This window comes from Mus musculus, chromosome 6 (genome assembly GCF_000001635.26).
Source record: "Mus musculus strain C57BL/6J chromosome 6, GRCm38.p6 C57BL/6J".
Classification (NCBI taxonomy): Eukaryota; Metazoa; Chordata; class Mammalia; order Rodentia; family Muridae; genus Mus; species Mus musculus.
Window position 1 is genome coordinate 139643591 of NC_000072.6, and position 19321 is coordinate 139662911.

The 19321-nt window shown below is 40.3% G+C and overlaps 1 protein-coding gene across 1 annotated transcript in view; it reads left to right on the forward strand.

Moving 5' to 3' along the window:
- Pik3c2g (phosphatidylinositol-4-phosphate 3-kinase catalytic subunit type 2 gamma) overlaps window positions 1-19321 on the forward strand; it is a gene marked incomplete in the record, with an annotated part of 355213 nt that overhangs the window by 29519 nt on the left and 306373 nt on the right. Inside the window, 3 exon segments of the mRNA NM_207683.3 lie at window positions 5539-5641; window positions 13571-13639; window positions 16914-16931. Of these exon segments, the coding sequence (NP_997566.2) occupies window positions 5539-5641; window positions 13571-13639; window positions 16914-16931 (190 nt within the window).

Sequence of the window (19321 nt, forward strand, 5' to 3'; positions counted from 1 at the left end):
CAGAAGTTAACTCTGAGTAGAGCTACATTAATTATCCTTAGACATGTAACAGCCAATATCCTGATACCAAATCACTTCTGCTACTTTAAATCACTATTTACCAAGGCTAATAATTATTGAATCTCTTTCTATTAGAGCTGATGTTGAAATAGCATGGTTGGTTTTCTGATTTTTCTAAAATAATTTGATAAAGAAAGTTGGCATTCCATAGTAACGCAACCTTGGTGAGGGTTGAATGTGCTATTTTCGTCTTGGTTCTTGAATGTTTTAGATTAGTCAAATCTACAGAGTGCTTCTCTTCTCTAGAGATTGGTTGGAGAAATGAATGAAACCTTGAGATAAAAATCAAATCTCTCCTGGGGGGTGGGGGTGGGAACTGCAGTATTCTGAGGGCTGAGGAGAGCCCAGTATAAATTTTGTAGAGGATACAAATCGTTAGCTCCCCATATGTGTTTATTGCCTCTGTGTTGTAGGTAACTCCATTTCTGTAGATTGTTTTGTTATAACTTAATTGTTGTGGCTGTGTTAATAAATAGCAAAGGTGCTGCAAATGAGTTTTTACCGAGGTAATAAGTATTTCTCTGAGATAATAAAGTTTTTATTGTACTTAGTTTGTTTTATTTTAAGCCAAATAAAGTGTGTGTGCTCTATGCACTAAGGAATAAAACCATATTGACACAGAGAATCTGATGGATAGCTACTTTTTATCAGATGGAGGTAATCAGAACAACGGACCACAAATAAAAATCTATTCTGTCCACTTTCCTACTGGGTAAAAGCGTTGGTATCAACTTAAGCCACAAAGAAGTACTTCTGTTCAAATTCCCTGACTGCCCTTCCCTAACTAACTCCTGCTTGTCAGCCCAGGGTTTGGAATTTAAAATGTTACTGTGTCGTTAAGATATTTTAATGTTTACTCTCCGTGCTCCCCTTGAAGGGAAGTAACAGTAGCGCTGAGGAGTAGCGCTGGTTTGCAGAAACGCCCCCATGCCATTTGTCTTTATCTGTGCTCTGCGGGCTGTGACCAAACACCTTACAAGGGGCAAGTTAAAGAAGGGTTTGCTTCAGCTCACAGTTCCACGGGACACAGTCCAATGGCAGGGGAAACCAAGGTGCAGGAGCATGAATCATGCCCGCGGTCAGCAAGCAGAAGGTGATGAATGCTGGCGCCCAGCCTGAGACCCCAGCTCATGCAATGGTCCCACCCCCCAAATGTAGGAAGGGTTTCCCACCTCAGTTAACGGAAGCACGAAAATTCCTCTCAGGCCTGCCAGAGACTTCTCTTTTCGGTGATTTTACATCCAGGCAAGGCAACGATCAATATTAAGTATCGCATTAATATTTTAACATTTTGCTATATTCACCTTATATAAATGGCCTACTTAGAGGAAGGGTTAAAAGTCTAGCTAAATTTCTGAATCCCCCCCACACACATCTCAAATTTCCAAAAGCTGTCAGTAGCCCTGGCTCTCCGTATTCAGAAAATCAAAGCATTATAGTTTTTCCAGTGTTGTATCAACATTTCAAGGGACACTTGGTAGATGTTTCTTTTACTGCGGTACTAGATATTGACCACCCCCCCCCATCCCGATTGTTAGATGACCACTTCACACTGAGTCATATCACAACCCAGAACTCCTTTTTTTTTTTTAATGTGAGAATAAACATTTAGTTAGTGTGGCTTATATAACATCAGCACATCGAATTGTTGAGGCCCGTGGACTCCCATGAGTTTGAGAGCAGATTGGTGTTGAAATGGGAGACTTTAACAGTTAACTTTCTGTTGCTGTGTTAAAATACCATGAGAAAGTCGTCTTAAAGAGGAAAGGATTTATTTTCATTGATGTTTCTAGGAAAAGGGAAACTGCCATGGTAAGGAAAACGTGGCAATCAGAGAAAACAGGAAGCTGGCTCATTACATATTCATCATATCCAGAGAGAAGGAGGGAGGGAGGGAGGGGGAGGGAGGGGGGGAGGGAGGGGGGCGGTCAGGGAAAGGAATATGTTATAAAGCCTCAAAACCCACCCCTCAATGGCATACTTCCTACAGCAAGAATCCATGTTCTGAACCTTCCCTAACCTTCCCGAACAGAGTACTAAACTAACCAATGACCAAGTCCTCAAACAATCGAACTGCTAGGAACATTCCTCAAGGGTACCACACAGATGTCTCAAAATAACAAAACGAAATTAACCCTTTGAATTAACCCTTACTACACTACAAAACAGCGGTATATGTTTATTTCAAAGGCAGCACCCTTCTCAGTGTAGATTTATAAGTTGTGCCCACTGTGATGAGAATCAATACCCACACCTGTACATCTCCTATTATCCTTGTCCCCATAAAAACAAAGATAAGCATTTGCGTATCATTTTGATATTATGTTTATTTATTATTCCTATTTACATAAATAGTCCCATAAAATACTTTCAAATAATATGAGCTATTTATGAGTAGGAAACAGGGTTATTGTGTACCTGCATTTAACCTTCCAGTGTTCATCTTAAACATCCCCTATGTGCTTAGCTGGACCTAGCATAGCAAGTAGCAGACAATTGGGATCAAGGATCCATTAGGAGATAAATAATGAATGTGCAGAAATTTTAATAGACTGGGAGACATGAAGAAGAAAAAAGAATGAACTTTTACCTGTATCCTAGAAATTCGATTATTTGTAAACATAGTTTTATACATCATGATCAAGACCTAAGCCAAGCAGAGCTGTGTAAAATCTAGATATCCAAGCTGATGTTGTGACTTCAGCACTCATACTCTATGACGTGATGTTGCCAACATGGCCAGTTTCCTTGGTGCTTATACCTTCTCTATAATGCCTACCTCTGTTGGCAAACTAGTCCCTTCTCTCTCTCTTGATACACTAAACTTTCCACTTCTCTCTGGGACCTAGAATCCCCAAACAACAATTGATTGTCTTCTTTTTCGTCTGTGATGTCCCACAGAGCACCTACTCAAATGTTCTCTTACGCCTCCCTCGGACTTCTCTTCCATTGTCACTAGCCTGATATAATCCAATAGAAACATCACACGGCCTAATAGTGTTTTTACAAGTCACCAAAAAAAAAAAAATAGGAAAAAAAAGCATATGTAGAAATATCTTCATATATTTAAAACTATTCCCTTTATCATTTATTTATGTGTGTCTGTGTATCATTTATCTGTGTGCATGTATGCTCTACTGTATGTTGGTGATGGAGGAGGTTAGTGGGAGGGGCCGAATCCCTGGAGCTACAGTGATAGGCTGCTGTGGGCAGTCTAATGTGAGTGCAAAGAACCAATCAGGTCCTTTGGAATACTAGCAAGTGCTTTTAACTGCTGTGCCAAGTTTCTAGTGCTTCTGTCTTATAAAGCAATAGGCAGAAGTACTATATCTGTGTGTAGGCAGTTGTTATTGAGGTACTTCATATTGTACCTCAGCCATGTGTGAGTCCCAATTTAGCCAACCTAAGTACACAAATGGCCACTGTACTGAACAGCTCAACACTAGGTTGTGAAAAACCATATGTGAAACTAAATCTAAAGTAATATAGCAGTTAGATATAAGAATGACAATTGTAAATTCTCAATAGAAAATAATAAAGAGGGGCTGGAGAGATGGCTCGGTGGTGAAGTGCAGAGGCTACTCTTCCAAAAGTCCCAGGTTCAATTCCCAATATGCACATGGTGGCTTACAACCATCTGTGTCTACAGTTCCAGGGGATTTGATACCCTCTTCTGGCTTCCATGGGCACCCAGCAGTCCCATGGTGCACAGATACGCCAGTGCACAAATATACAAGCAGATAAAATACCCATATACATAAACTAAAATAAAGAATAACTTTTAAAGTTGTAGATAATTTAGAAATAGATTGTTCCAGATATTTAATAAGTTCTTAGTATAAAGACCCCAAATGACTCCATGAAATTTTCTCTTTGGTAATCTGTCATGTACTTTTTGTATTTAAGCGGGATCCTTTGAGCTGAATGTATCAGCACCACCCATCCCCTTTAATAACCAACAGCCAGGGAGACTGGAGTTAACAGCTGCCCTGGAAAAGGTTGGACTCGAGAGAATTAAAAAATACAGATTTTTAAGAAGAGAAAAGGAAAGGAAAGGAAAGGAAAGGAAAGGAAAGGAAAGGAAAGGAAAGGAAAGGAAAGGAAAGGAAAAGAAAGGAAAGGAAAGGAAAGGAAAGGAAAAGAAGTCCTATAGTAACTAGAAGCCTGACTTTGAAAATGTAATCTATGTTTGCATTTAAGTGAGATGGCGGCATCTCTCTCCTCTTCCTCAGCGTTGGTTAGAGTGAAGGTGCTTCCCCCAGGGACTGCTCCTCTCCTGGTCTTTCTCAGTTCTTCATCGCTTCTTCTGTTATTCAATGCTTTCTTTATCCTTTCTTTCATTTGCTCTAGAACAGCAGGAGCTACTGAAAGGTCACATAACTTTAAATATATTTTACAGATCACAATAACAAATTGGAAAACACTTTAGTGTTGTATTTAACTCGCATATATTTAATATGCATGAGGTGTTATTTAAACATGTTGTCAAAATTGATATTGAGAGACGGCAGCAATGCTTCATCTTAGAAATGTCCATCTTTATTTAATACAGCACGTTTTAAATTAATTTTGCCCATCGTGTAATTGGAATTTGGAAAAAAATTTACAGGGGGAAAAATGTTGAGAGACAGAAAGAAACAATGCAGATTCATATACCCAAAATACAAAATGAGGCCTTATATTTAATTTTCTTTTTCTTTTTTATTGAAAATAGATTTATAGTACAATATATTCTGATCATGGTTTCCCCTCTATCAGCTCCTGAGAGAGATACAGTTTCTCTCTCTATCTCATTAGGATGCAAACAGACACCTGAAAATATATTAATAATAATAAAATAAATTAAACAAAATTTTCTTGTTAATCTTTTGATCTAGATATTAATATATCAGTTTTAAGGAAGGTGGTATTTAACTCAAGATAGTTAAACTTAATTGCCATATCTAATCTAATGGAGCCAGTAAATATGTCTGCAAAACGCATGCTGTTTCCACCACATCGCTCTGCTCACTGGATAAAACGGTCCCCATAGGCATTGTGGCTTCAGTTAGCCCGCCGTGCAGCATGTTGGGATGGCTGGATGAAAGCAACTCTGACCATGAATAGAGCATCCTTTAATTTAATATGTCCATTTATAATGAATAGAAATAATAAATAGAAAATGTATAATTTTCTACCTTAATGAATTAAAATTACAGTATGTTGTCATATATAGCTAGAGATGCATATCCTCTTTCAGCATTCATTTCTACATATTACCCAAATATATATGTGTGTATATGTATATAATACATAAGTATATATGCATATATGTATGGATAAACACGTGTGCATGCATGCACTCACAGCTTGCCGTTGTCAGGCTCTATCGGACCAAGTTTTAAGCAAACGAGGCAACAGAACCATCAGGGAGGCATGCCTTGAGAGTGTGTGGAATTCTGTAAAAATGTGATTATGCTTTTCCTTCTTCCTCTCTAGGGATCACTCTCTAGGGGGCCACAAAATATTCCAGAAAAATAAATCTGTCATTCAACTTCATCTTCAGAAAAACAGGGACACTCCAGGAAAATTATCCCGGAAGGTAAGACTTTCTGAATGTGGATTTCATCTAGGCATGTTGACACCTTTAAGGATGCTAGTTCTATCCGGGTGGCTCGCTGCCAAGGTGGAATTACTTAGATTAATGAGCAGGTGTTTATTTCAGTATAGTTATTAAAACGAAGTAAAATATTGTCATAAAACTCCTTAATAATCCAGACTGAAACAATAACATGAACTTGTAACTGCAACCTTAGGGTGTCAGACTGGACATTTGTCTCATGTACCCCAAAGGTCAAAAGTTGAAGTCTTGACCTTCAAGGATTGGGAGATAAAGTCAAATGGTGTATGCCTACATTTAGAAGAAGTCAGAGAGCAGGATTCTTATGAAATCAATACTCACTTAAGAAGAGGTTGGATTTTCTCTCACTCTTTTTCCTTCCCCCATCTTTGTTGGAATGCAACCTGAAAGCAACTGACTACATTTTAGGCAAATGCTCCCCTTGACCTTAAACCTCTTGGACACTATGGTTTTAACACTCTCAGTATATGATACTATTTGGCTGTAATGTCCAGGGATGACTAATACACTCAGCTCAAACAGCCACTTAGTTTCTTAAGAAAGTAGTTTTTGAGAGACCTATTGAGGCCATCGCATGCACACACTCCCACATGCACACATAGAAACTGAAAGAAACACAAATGTAAATGTGAGCTGAGCCGCCGCTTAGGGCAGAAAAATAACACTATTCTTGTCCGGTTAGAAGACTATTTATGTCCCTGTCAGCGTTGCTTAAATCTGGTTAGATTAATATTCATAACTGCATATACTAATCTGCCGAGAAAGGGATGAGTGTGCCTTAATGATACAATTTCATGCTGCTAGATGTGAATCTTATTCCCTGCGTGATGTCTTGAAATAGTCCCAACCCAAATTGCACAGTTTGTGTGAACTTTGATATTTTGTCAGGTTTCATCTAGAGAGCCTTCAAATTACCTGCTTTAAGCAAAAAATCCCAGTGCTCTGTCATTTCCATCAGATAACAGATTTCTCACATGTGATATGTATATGTGTGTGTGTGTATATATATATATATATATATATATATATATATATATATATATAGAGAGAGAGAGAGAGAGAGAGAGAGTATGAGGTGTTTCATCATAAAAAATGTAGGTGGCACATCAGTTTGCAATCTATCAGTGTGGAATATAACATAATGAGGCCAAAAGAGAGCTGTTTAGAAATCTCTCCCGCATCTGTCTTCAGCTCAAGCATTGTTGACAGGTCTGGGGCTGGCTGTGTATCTAAAATCTAGGCAGAGTAATGTCACAGAGTCCAACTGATACCTCACCACTAATGAGCTTATGTTTCTTCAAATTTCCCTCCATGTTGCTGAAAAAGCTAAAATCATAATATTTTATTGCCACACAGGGACACAGGGAAGGAAGAAGAAATGTGTGTCTCTAATTTGCATGTTGATAAAACAAATTTTTTTTGACTGTTATAGTTCACAAATCACTAGTGCTGTGGTTCACATAAATTAAAGTACTTAGAGGCTGGAGAGATGGCTCAGTGTTTGGGAACTTTTGTTGCTTTTGCAGAGGACCCAAGTTCAATTCTCAGACTCTATATACAAACCACCCATAACTCCAGCTTCAGAAGACCCAGTGACATCTCCTGGCCTCCACAAGCACCAGCATTCCTGAGCACATACCTGTATATAATTACACACATACACACACACACACACACACACACACACACACACACACACACACTAGTTAAAAGCTAAAAACCTTTACTCAAATGTCTAACTTAAATCCATACAATTCTCATACACTGACATATATGCACAAAGCATGTGTTTTTATCTGAGACACTTTACCTAAAACATTTAATATTCACAATTCTGTTAATCACATGCTAGCAGAAACAACATTCCATTGTAATTCCCTCAGATTTCAGACATGGAGCTGGCACAAGCTTACATGTAGCTCAAGACGTGAGACTTCAGAAACTTTACACTATGCCGCCAACTTACATAGGAGAAAGGCTTCGATTTACATACTGCTTCAGTTTGGATTTGAACTAAAAGGATAACTGGTCAACATTTTCATTCCTTGTCTGTGATTTCAGACGAGAGTCACTTAGGGAGAGGGGGCTGCGATGGGAGTATTATCTGTGGCCCATTATTTTGAATGGTGACTGATGATCTAGGTCCCAGTCCACTGAGGGTGATGTCACCTCTAAGCAGGTCTTCTGGAGTTACACAAGAAAGCATGCCGCGGAGACAGAGCCAATACACAGTGTTCTTCCATGGCCTGATCCTGGTTCCTGCCTCCAGATTCCTGCCTTAGTTTCTGTCCATTGTGGACTATAAGATTTAAGATGGAACAAAAGCATTCCTCCACAAGCTCTTGGTCAGACATTCATCACAATGACAGAGAAGCCAAGAAGGATCACGCATATTTTCAGTAACTACTTTGTTTTCTGCAGCGATCTCTACCCTGCACAAAACCTGGGTGGGACACCATAGAGATTCAATAAGGAACCACATTCCGTATACATTAGGTTGCTCATATGGACTACCATTCTTTAAATGACTAAATAGATGAAGTGGGACAGGAACAGGTGATAAATGCTGTTATCTTCCTGTCATCTGTAACCTGAAGTGTCAAACACTGAAGAGATCAATAAAAGGAAAGCAAAGGTAGGCCAGTGACTGAACTCACCCCATAATTAATGGCCCCTGGTGCAGTCATCATTGTGGGAGGACAGAAGCACATAGCAGAGCCGAGTGCACAGCGTGCAGCTGTAACTATAAGTTCCCAGTTTCTGTCCGAGCTTGGAATCATTGCATTCGTGGCTCTTTTAAATGCCCCACCGTAGCTTTACTCTCGAAACTTTCCTTCCTGTAGCAAACGTCACAGATTTCTATATCATCTCTGAAAGATGGGCCAAGAGTGTAGCAGGGATGGCAGGGCCCCCTCTATGAAAGAACCAGGGGCCAGACAGCTGCGAACGCACCTCCTGCTGGAGGACCTAATTGAGGACTGCCAGAGAGACCAAGGGTTGCTGGTGCAGACAATGCCAGCGAATCGAGAACTGCTCTTTAGAAGAGACGCTTTCTTCATACTAACGGGCCACACGCGGAGGCTGTTAGAGGAGCTTGCAGCAGTGTTCAGGAAACTTGCTGCATCTTTCTCATGTGCTCTGGGAGTCTGTGTCTTTGACTCTGCAACACCTCACCTCCAACCTCCGAGGGCAGGTAGTGTCAGGCATCAACTAGTCCAGGGCACAGGCAACACAAGAGAAGAAGTGACATTTCAATTCCTGGCAGTGGTGCTGTTGATTAAAAAAATAATAATAACAGATGGAGCTCTGTGAGTTGGAGTCCAGCCTGCCCTAAGTATTGAATTCTAGTTCACCCAAGATATACGGTGAGACCCTGTCTTAATAATAAAAATAAATGAAGGTAAGGAACATAAATCAGGCAGCATGCTTAATGACAAGGCTACTGGTGGGTCCTTCACTCTTCCAATGAGTATCCTGTCTGTGACACTTGTATTAAGAGGGCCCCATGCTCATGAATAGAAGAGAGTGGACAAGGTACCCATTTCATGAAGGATGGCATAGAGGGGAGTCAACTGCCCCGATTCCCAGTAGAACCGTAGTAACTGTCACACAGAAGGAGGAAGAGAAGAACATTCAGTGTGCCTCTCTCTCCAAACCTGGTCTTTTAGGACATACCCAGTATTATTTTTCAAAGAAGAAATGACATTTTAAAAAAATTAAGAGTAAACAGCTAAGAAACAACACACTCACAATCTGAATAGCTAAAACCACAATGGTATGGTATGAGCAAGCCTGTGGTCTGACAATCCCATCAAGACCAGGACTCCAGTGATCTAATGACTTCAACTACCTCCTACATCTTAAAGGCTCCACTCTACCCCAAGTAGTCCCAACCTGGGGATTCGAGAAACACTCAGGATCTAAACCACAGCTACCATACCGTTTATCATAATATCAACCATTTCGACATGTCACAACTTTTGTTGTTGTTTCAGTACCCATAAATTATATTTTCAGTGGCAAATCCTATAAGTGATCAATGAAATAAAATGATCGTTATTGCATTCGTTACGTTTCTATTGCCTTGACAAAACAAACATGACCAAGGCAACTTATAAAAGAAAGCATTGAACTGAGGAATCTCAAAGCCTGAAAGGATTTCATGGGGAACAGCATGGGAGGGAACATGGAAGTGGCGAGCCAGCCAGGCATGGTGCTTGTGTAGTAGTTAGAAGCTTACACATGACACATAAACAGAAGGCAGAGAGAGTGCTAAAGGAGAACAGTGTGGGATTTTGGAATGTCAAAGCTCAAGCCCCTGAAATGACAACTCCTTCAATAAGACCACACCTCCTCATCCTTCCCAAACAGTTCCACCAACTGGTGACCATGAATTCAAATATAGGTGCCTATGGGGGCCATTTTTATTCAAACTAACCCAGTTACTGTCATAGTCAGCCTCAGCTCTCTGCTTGGCATCATCTAGAGTCAGCTGGGAAAAGGGAACCTCAGCTGATGGAGTCTTCCAAGAGACTGGCTTGGAGCTCTGTCTGGGAGGCATTTTCTTGACCCTTAGTTGATATGGAGTATTACAGCCCATCATGGGAAGGAGCGTCCATGGAAAAGTGAGCCTGGGCTGTGAATAAAAAGCCAGGCAACTGCATTTCTCTGTGGTGTGGGCCTCGCTTCCTGCCTCTTGGTTTCTGCCTTAAGTTCCTGTCTTGCCCTCCCTTGGTGATGTAACCCATAAGCCAAATACACCCTTTCCTCCCCAGGCTGCTTTTGGTCATGATATTTTATCACATCAATGGAAAGCTAACTTTTACAGTTTTCTGTCTTGGACACATGTGGAATACTGATTAATTTGATACAACCAATGCAGATTGTCAGCTTGTACTTCTTTGTTATTTAAATCGCTACACTTAAAATAACTGGCCTTTATTTTTATAGCCTTCACAAACAGTGTGTCCTTTCTTCATTCTGCTTTTAAAGTAATACTGAGTCCTCTTTGATTTTCGGAATCTCAATTGTAAACATTTATGAGTAATATATTGTCCTTCTGGGAAGATTGTAAATTTAGTTAGCTTTCTGCATTCTACCAGAAATATCGTCATTATTATCACCTGATTAAATTTATTGTACTTGTGGCTTTTAAGAAATTACCTTAGTGTTTCAAGAAGCTCAATTTATCTCCAATGCTGCAATTGTTCAGAAAGTAACCTAATGGTCTTTAAAAATCAACTTGGATTTCAATAATTGTAATGTTCCCACCTCAACAAAAAATGATGTAAAAACCTGAATACCTCTCTTTTAATATTTCAATTCTCTTTAAATTTCTTTCAAATGTGATCAAAAGTACTGCCAAAATTGTATAAGCTAATCACAGAAATAAGATTTCCTTCTAGTGCATAGGATATTCACAGAACAACTATAGTAATCCAGTTTTTTCAAGACAAAAATCTTACTATGGAGCACAAGCTAATTTCCAACTCACAATCCTCTTGCCTCATTATCTCAAATTCTAATATCATGGGATGGTGCAACCAGAACTGTCTCAGTAATAGATTTTACATGAGAAAAAAATTCATTTGTTTTCCTTAATTCCATGTCAGCTTTAGAGAAACTAAATTAAACTACCTTGTGAAGTATGCAATGAATTTCACGGCAACTTAGGGTTTTCTCTATCTTTTCTAGCTACTTTAAAAAGTATTTCTAGGGTCCAGAGATATGGCTCAGTGATTATGGGCACTGGCTGCTCTTCCAGAGATCTCCATTCCAGCTACAGGCACTCACACAGCAACTACAATCTCCCTCAATTCTGCTCCCACTGGATCTAGCTTGCTCCACTAGCTTCAGCCATTGCACACACATGATGCACAATCATATATGCATGCAAACAAAACTACGTGTGAAATAAATACATATTTGGGGTAAGTGTCCCTGATAAATGACATTAGGAAAAAAAGACCAATTTCCTCCTCCCAAAAATATATCTGGAGACTAATGAAGCACTTTTACAGCAATTCTGAGTGTTTAATATGGAGTCATGAAAATGCTGTATTTTAGACTTTGTTCTTCAGTAAATGAAAGTTGTCTACATGTTTGCTTTGATTTAACTTCTGTGGCCATTGAAGTTCTACATGTTACACCAACTTAACTACATTTCGTTTCTAATATATGTCTTAAAACATTTATCATATCACACACACACACACACACACACACACACACACACCTAATCTTCTGCCTCTTTTCCAGTAAACATTCTTGCAAAACCTGTGCAAAAGAGGTTAGTTTACCCTTCATTGTAATGGCATCATAGACCACACGAGGGCGACAAATTCAACTGTCTCTTCTCTTTTTAAACAACTTTGTAATTTCCTGTTTTTACCAAATTTAATATAAACTTTATCTTTCTCTGTTTCAAAGAGGAAAATACCACCACCACTATTTCCATCTTAGGTGACTCTAATGCAAACCCCTATCTCCTTAACATTTCTGCAGCTTCTAACTGCGTTCTCTCAAACTATTGTTGCAGAAGGCTGCCCTCACTCTTTCTGTGTCTTCATGCTTCCTTTTAGCCTACTCACCAAAGTAGACAATGTAAAAATTAATTCACTGTTGACACATTTAGGACTTTCTTCTGACTTTTTCTGACAGGAGCACAGGCAGTTTTAAAAATAGGCATGGGTCACCCAGGCTGTAAGAAACAGGTTTCCACAACAAAACGTGCTGCCCTGGTGGTCGATGCCATTAAGATGAAGGAGACGCCACTGTGAGCACTTGTGCGTAAGACTTGCATGCAATGCTTACAGGGCATGAGGCCACGGGATCAAGGTCTGTGTGTGTGTGTGTGTGTGTGTGTGTGTTTGTGAGAGAGGGGGGGAAGGGGGAGGAGGAGGGGGAGAGAGGAAGGAGAGGGAGAGGGAGAGGGAGAGGGAGAGGGGGAGGGGGAGGGGGAGGGGGAGGGGGAGGGGGAGAGGGAGAGGGAGAGGAGAGGGAGAAAGTTCCCGTGTGTGTGCTTTGCGAGCCTCTGTATAGGGGCAGTAAAACTAATGTTTTAAAATAGATGCTTCCTGTCAATTGGAAGAAAAATAAATCGCCAATTAACTCCTAGAATCTATAGTTACCAATAGCTGTAATTTATTACTTGCATAAAATGAGTCTGTTACAGTGACACTTCAGCAGCAGAACACTGTAAAAAAGAATACTTAGGTGTCTTCTGTCAATCATCTGGCAAGTTAAGTGCTGTGCTGTCATGGCTAGCTTGGCGTGCAAAGAAGAAGAAGAAGAAGAAGAAGAAGAAGAAGAAGAAGAAGAAGAAGGAGGAGGAGGAGGAGGAGGAGGAGGAGGAGGAGGAGGAGGAGGAGGAGGAGGAAGGAAAAGAAGAAGAAGAAGAAGAAGAAGAAGAAGAAGAAGAAGAAGAAGAAGAAGAAGAAGAAGAAGAGGAAGAGGAAGAGGAAGAGGAAGAGGAAGAGGAAGAGGAAGAGGAAGGAGGAGGAGGAGGAATGAGAAAGAGGGGAGAAGGGGTCTGAAGATAAGTAGTGAGAGGGAAAAGGGCATAGAGAGGAGGAAGGCAGGAAAACTGGAGTCAAAAACCTGCTTTCCTCCTTCTGAGGAGAAATTCTTTTTAACCTTGGTGAGAGCCCAATGTTTTCCCAGGATCCTCTGGGTTTATCCTCATCCAAGGCTCAGCTTCCTGCTCACTTGGAAGGAGGGCTCATGCGGTTAAGTAGTGGGAGTTATTTAAAACAAAGTATAAAAAATGATGAATTGAGGTTATCAAAAGAGCTGAGTGAAGTGACAGCAGGAAGCTCCAGACCTATTTTCATCTGCTCCTCATTCCTATTCAGTCTATAAATATTAATATATTCTGCTGTCTGTCTGCAGAGTGAAGATGACCACAGTCCGTTTCATCTGAACCAACTTCTAGAATTTACACATATCTGGAAAATATCCAGGTAAGCTGTTCTATTACTGTCCAAGGCACTTTTCTCTCTGCATCCTCAGATCACAATATCTTTTCAGTCAATTGTAAATACTGTCCCTTCACCGGCACCATTTCAGCTACAGGACTTTACTACATAACTCCCCTTGGCAAACTCTGTTAATAATTATCTATTCTTCACAGCTACTCAGCTGTACTTGAGGATTTGATAGCACCTCGCAGAATAATATGACTTTCATTTTGAAATATCTCTGCTGCTGGTTATTACACTCCAAAGAATTTCTTTCCTTTTTTTTCTTTCTTTTCTTATTCATTTTGTGAACCTGGGTATTCAGGTAACTCGGCTCTTTGTGAAAACCCAATCCCCACACCTAGGAAGTCACTGTCTCCTGTTTAAGATTCCTTCTGGATCTCCCTGATATAATTCATATGTCATAAACAGAGGAGTGTGAATTCAAATTCAGAAGCCCAAATGATAGGAAATGGGCACCTCGTAATTGATCCTCACACCTAAATGTGTGCCTGTGTCGACCAGAATAGATGCATCAGAAGGCATCAGGACGGTAGGTTGGCTTTTTCTGGAATTAAATTGTTATGAGAAAGACAAACAAACAAACCAGGAAGAACCTGGGGTGAGGGAAGTGAAAGTGTTTGTGTTAGGGTGGGAGTGTCATAAGTCTCTAAAGCAAAGCCTGCTATAAGGTTAGATAAATTGGTTTGTGGCATATTAGTAACACATCACTCTGTGAAGCCATTGCATATTTTACATGCATTTTCTCACTTGGGTCTCTTCTCAAGTCTGTGACTACCCATCTTACCTGCTTCAGAATCATGGAAACCAAGGCTCTGAGAGGTTAGATAACTGACCCCAGGCTCCTAAGACACTGTTAGTGTGAATGCTGAGCCCACATACAGTGGAACCTCCAAAGACCTGCATCTTCACGTTGAAGCACAGCTTCTATGTTGACTTTGCCCAGAACGGCTCCCATGCCACCCAGACTCATTCTGCATCATTACATATGGTTAGGACGGGAAAGGACTTCCAACATCATCCAATCCACGATTTTTCTTCATGCATAGCTACAAGAACCACATACAGGTCACTGGAGATATTAACTAAGGCCATAGCATCATTTTTACAAAACAAATCTACCCACAGGTCATGGAGAAACAAACACCAAAGAGTGAAACCAGAATTAAGATAGAGAGATAGAAAACCTAACACATTAATAACATATTCCTAACAAGGAAGTTCCTGGGCGAGGAAGTACTGTTTCCAACTTGCCTGTCAGAGTATTGTGACTTGTGCCTAGTTCTTGGGACAAGGAATGAAGGAGCAGAGGATGTGAGAAAATAGTCCCCAAAACCGCATTCTCCTGTTCTTGTCTCATACATGCTACCACTTGCCCTTATCTGTCTGGTGGCCTTGGCTGTGCATAGGTGTCCATTGGATTAAGTCAGGGCGAAGCAAAAGTCTTACTATAGTAAGAGAACATCTAACAGGGATAGCCTAGGTTCGGAATAAACTCCTGCACCTTTATACTCTATCCTGAGAGTCATGGGCAACGGTCCAGGAAAGCTGAATAAGATGCCACATGCCAATACTCTTCCTCCTTTATTATATTCATTATTATATCTTTCACTTGCTGATGCAGTTGTTGTCTCAGAGGCTTACTGCCTCCATCTGCTAACCTAGGCCTAGTCCTGGTGTCTCCTAGCCTCCATACAATCCGATCTCGGCCTAGAAAGTTTACAGCCTTGAGACTGGCTGCTGAATAAGCTTACACCTTCCTAGTTTTTTCTGAACTCTGGCTGGCTGGTTCAACCCAGCTGTTCTGACTCATATTCCTCTCCAATCTGATTGATTCAATCTGGCTTCTCTGAGCTTTTACTGAATTTCTCTGCTTGGCCTCATTCTAAGTGACAATTTGTCCTAATCTCCTGGCTCATCCTCATTTTCTGACTTATTCTGTCTTTACCTGAGTTTAGCTTGTTCTCTCTCTGCAACCTGTCTCTGTACAACTGACCCAGTAAATCTGCCTCCTCTCCATTTCTCTCTCTGCTGTTCCCTTACATTGCCTCTCTTTTCTCTTGATTGTGAAAGTTGAGCATAGCTGGCTCTGTCAAATCTTTCTCTGATTCATCACTTTGTCTGCCACTCACTTAGACATCACTTTCGAACATGTGTGTTTTCTTCTACAAGTTAACTCTACTTTCTTTGTTTGGGATTAAAAGTGTGTTCTAAGAGCATGTCAGAAGGACTAAAGGTGTTGCTAAGGCTGAGTTACACCATAACTAAAAAAAAAAAAAAAGGTGGATTTTTTGGAGATTTTAAATATTATATTTATTTTTTTAGTAGGTCTTAGATATTTAACAAAAAATTATCAATGCACAACATTTTTACTGGCATTCACTCATAATATTAGATAGCAATTTCATTGATGTCCAACAAGCCCATCCTCTGCTACATATGTGGCTGGATCCATGGGTCTCTCCATGTGTGCTCTGGTTGGTGGTTTGGTCCTTCGGAGCTCTGGAGGATCTGGTTGGTTCATATAGTTGTTCTTCCTGTGGTTTTTTTCCCCCAGTAAATAACAGAGTCTCAACGTTTTTCAGTGTGATCAGATATCCTGCAACATTATAGAAACTAAAACAGCAAATAAGACAAAATGATATAGACACAGTACTGCAGACATGATCAAAGCCAGATCAACAAATTAATTAACACTTCAGTTCCAACCCAGTCTCCTCAGTGTTACCTGGCACTGGTTCCATACAACTTCATAACAATGGTAGGCCTTAGCTTTCTGCGAGACAGTGATTGCCTCCCTGTCTTCACAGACTACAAGGCTGAGCACTATGACCCCAGGGGTCCACACCATCAGAAGAGGAGAGTGGAGGGTCAGGAAGACTGCAAGTGTAATGCCATTCTGGACTACATACCAAAATCCCTTCTCAACAAAACAGGGCTATTTAGCCCTTGATGTCTAGAGTAACAACAGAGGCTTATCTTTGGGTCTCTGCCTTCTATGTTTTATCTATTTTTTACAAATTGAGAAAAATGATTGACCATCAATATTTCCAATTATTTTTTCTTTTCTATTAGATGGATATAATAATATTTGCAAGCAAAGTGAAAGAACAGATGTGTTCTCGGAGGTCTTTTTAACATTAAGAACATATTTTGCATACAAATGCACTTTTCTTTTACTACCACTCCACTGGCTTGTATGGAATTTATGTATTTTGTCTTAAAATGACAGTTAAACAGATAAGGAGGTAGCACATGAGAAGAATGCTACTGGAAAATGCATTAATGGGTTTTCCAGGTAGGTTTTTGTCTGTAACTCATTATTAAATCTAGCTCAAGAGTTTTCAGGACAAATAAGATAAAGATAATAATGTTTTAGAAAGTGCTCTGAGCAGCAAAGCCGGAAAGAATCCCTACTCAAATCACGTACATCCCAACTAAACATGGATAAATCTGGAACAATAAATAAGCTTGGGAAAGAAAAATTCGGTGGTCTGTTGCCTAAGACAGCCCCATCCATCATAAATACCTGCCAAATGATTTTAAGATGGGATATTTAGTATTTCTTAATGCTAACATTTATCATTATCTGCTTATGAATTGCATTTGGGTTTTTGGAGTGAACTATCTCTCCTCTGGTCTTACATCAACAAAGAAGTTTCTATGACCCTAAAAGATGTGAACATTTTTCCCTGCTAACAAGCAAGAGTTTAGTTTTGTAGTAGACACCTTCTATGTATCCTCATAGTCAATTCAACATTGACAAGGTCTACCTGGAGATGGTGCCAAAAGGAAAATACATTGAGGACTCCAAAACCATCAGAGACTCACCCATTATTATTCATATGCTAAGATAGCTTATGTTTGTGATCAACCATCTCTAAACTGAGGCCTTAGCTCCCTCCCCTGAGGTTCATGATGGTTTCAGAAACTCAAAGATGCATGCTGATCCTTATAAGGCATTGCAATGATCAGGGAAGAGATGATTCAAAAGAATAGGAAAGGATACAGAGACCCCACCTCTCTCAGGCACACTTGCCTTCAGGAAGCCATCTGGAATCTTTCCAAACACTGGCCGTTTGGACTTCCAAGGAGCCTTTATAATATGTACATGATCAATCATGTAACTGGCTATCTTAGCTAGTTTTCTAGCTACTGTGATAAAAATACCACGGCACAAACAACTTAAGAAAGGAAAGGTTTCTTTTGCAGTGGGTCACAATTTGAAGGTAAAGCCCATCATGACAGAAGAGTGAAGGCTACAGAAGTTTGAAGTAGCTCAGGAAGAAGAGAGGTGAATACGGTTTATGACCAAAACCTAAAGGATGATGGCACCTATGCTCAGGATGGATCTTCCCACTTCAATTAACTTAATCCAGATCCTTCCTCACTGACAGAGCCAGAGGCTACCTTAATATAAATTATCTGTCATCAGCATGCACCAGGACAAGTCTCCTACTTAACCCCAAATCTGAGTGTTCTCGATGACTCCAGACCAGGTCCTGTTGACTATTAACACTATCACACTGGTCACTGGTGACTAATCTTCAACTCCTAGAGACCAAGGAAAGACCAGATGCTAACTTCACTAGATATTTTCAGCAACAGCTCCTACATCACAGGAAGAAAGGGTTTATTTCAGCCCATAGTTCAAGATTACAGTTCATCACTATGAAGAAGTCACAACCGAGGGAGTTTGAGCGGCTGGTGGTGATATCTGTCTCGCAAAAACCATGGCCACCTTGTATTCATTGCTATCACAGGAGGAGGAGGCAGGTTATAGAGAATCCAGAATAAAGCCATCAACCCAGCTTATAATCACAATCAGATATAATAAAAGGTTTTGGAAAGGAAAAAAATTCATAAGAAGAAAATAAGAAAAAAATGACCAGGTATGATGACCAGAGAGAGGTCAGAAAGAGAGAAACTGAGGAGACAGAATTGGAGGTCATGGGGAAATCAGACACAGTTTTCGGGATGAAGGCTGCATTAGCAGAAATGCAGGCCAGGCTGAAATGCCTGAAAGTCAGAACTATTGTGTAAAGAGCATTCACTCTGAGACTGAAGATACAAAATTCTCAGAGTCGCAGTCCTTAGAGTGGAAGAGAGTCCACAGCGAAGAAGCTGGGGTTCTAGTGAGAGCAAGAGCCCCAGAGAAGTTTCTGGAAAGAAGTACCCACCGTCTGCACTCTGTCTAGGGATCATGTATGTTGTGTATCACAGGATGAACAGTTAGTAATGTACATACAATATGAAGGCTAGTTATATGACAGACACTGGAGAAGGACCATGTAATGCTGGTGTCTGTGACTCTGGGCCCTTGCATTTTGTCTTTCTTTCACAGAAGACATGCCCTTTGTGCCCACAAGATGGCTCCACCTGTCACCGGTAAATGCATCTGTCATCAAGCCTGTCCTTGCAACCCAATAGAGAAAGGAGATAACACATTCTGTGCTCTGACCTTCACAGTCTTCCTATGGAACACACACAGACACACAGACACATAGACACACACACAAAGACACAAACAGAAACATAGACACACACAAACACACCACACATACATACACACAAACACACCACACATACACACACACAGACACACACACACATAGACACACACACAAACACAGATACAGACACACACAAACACACCACACAC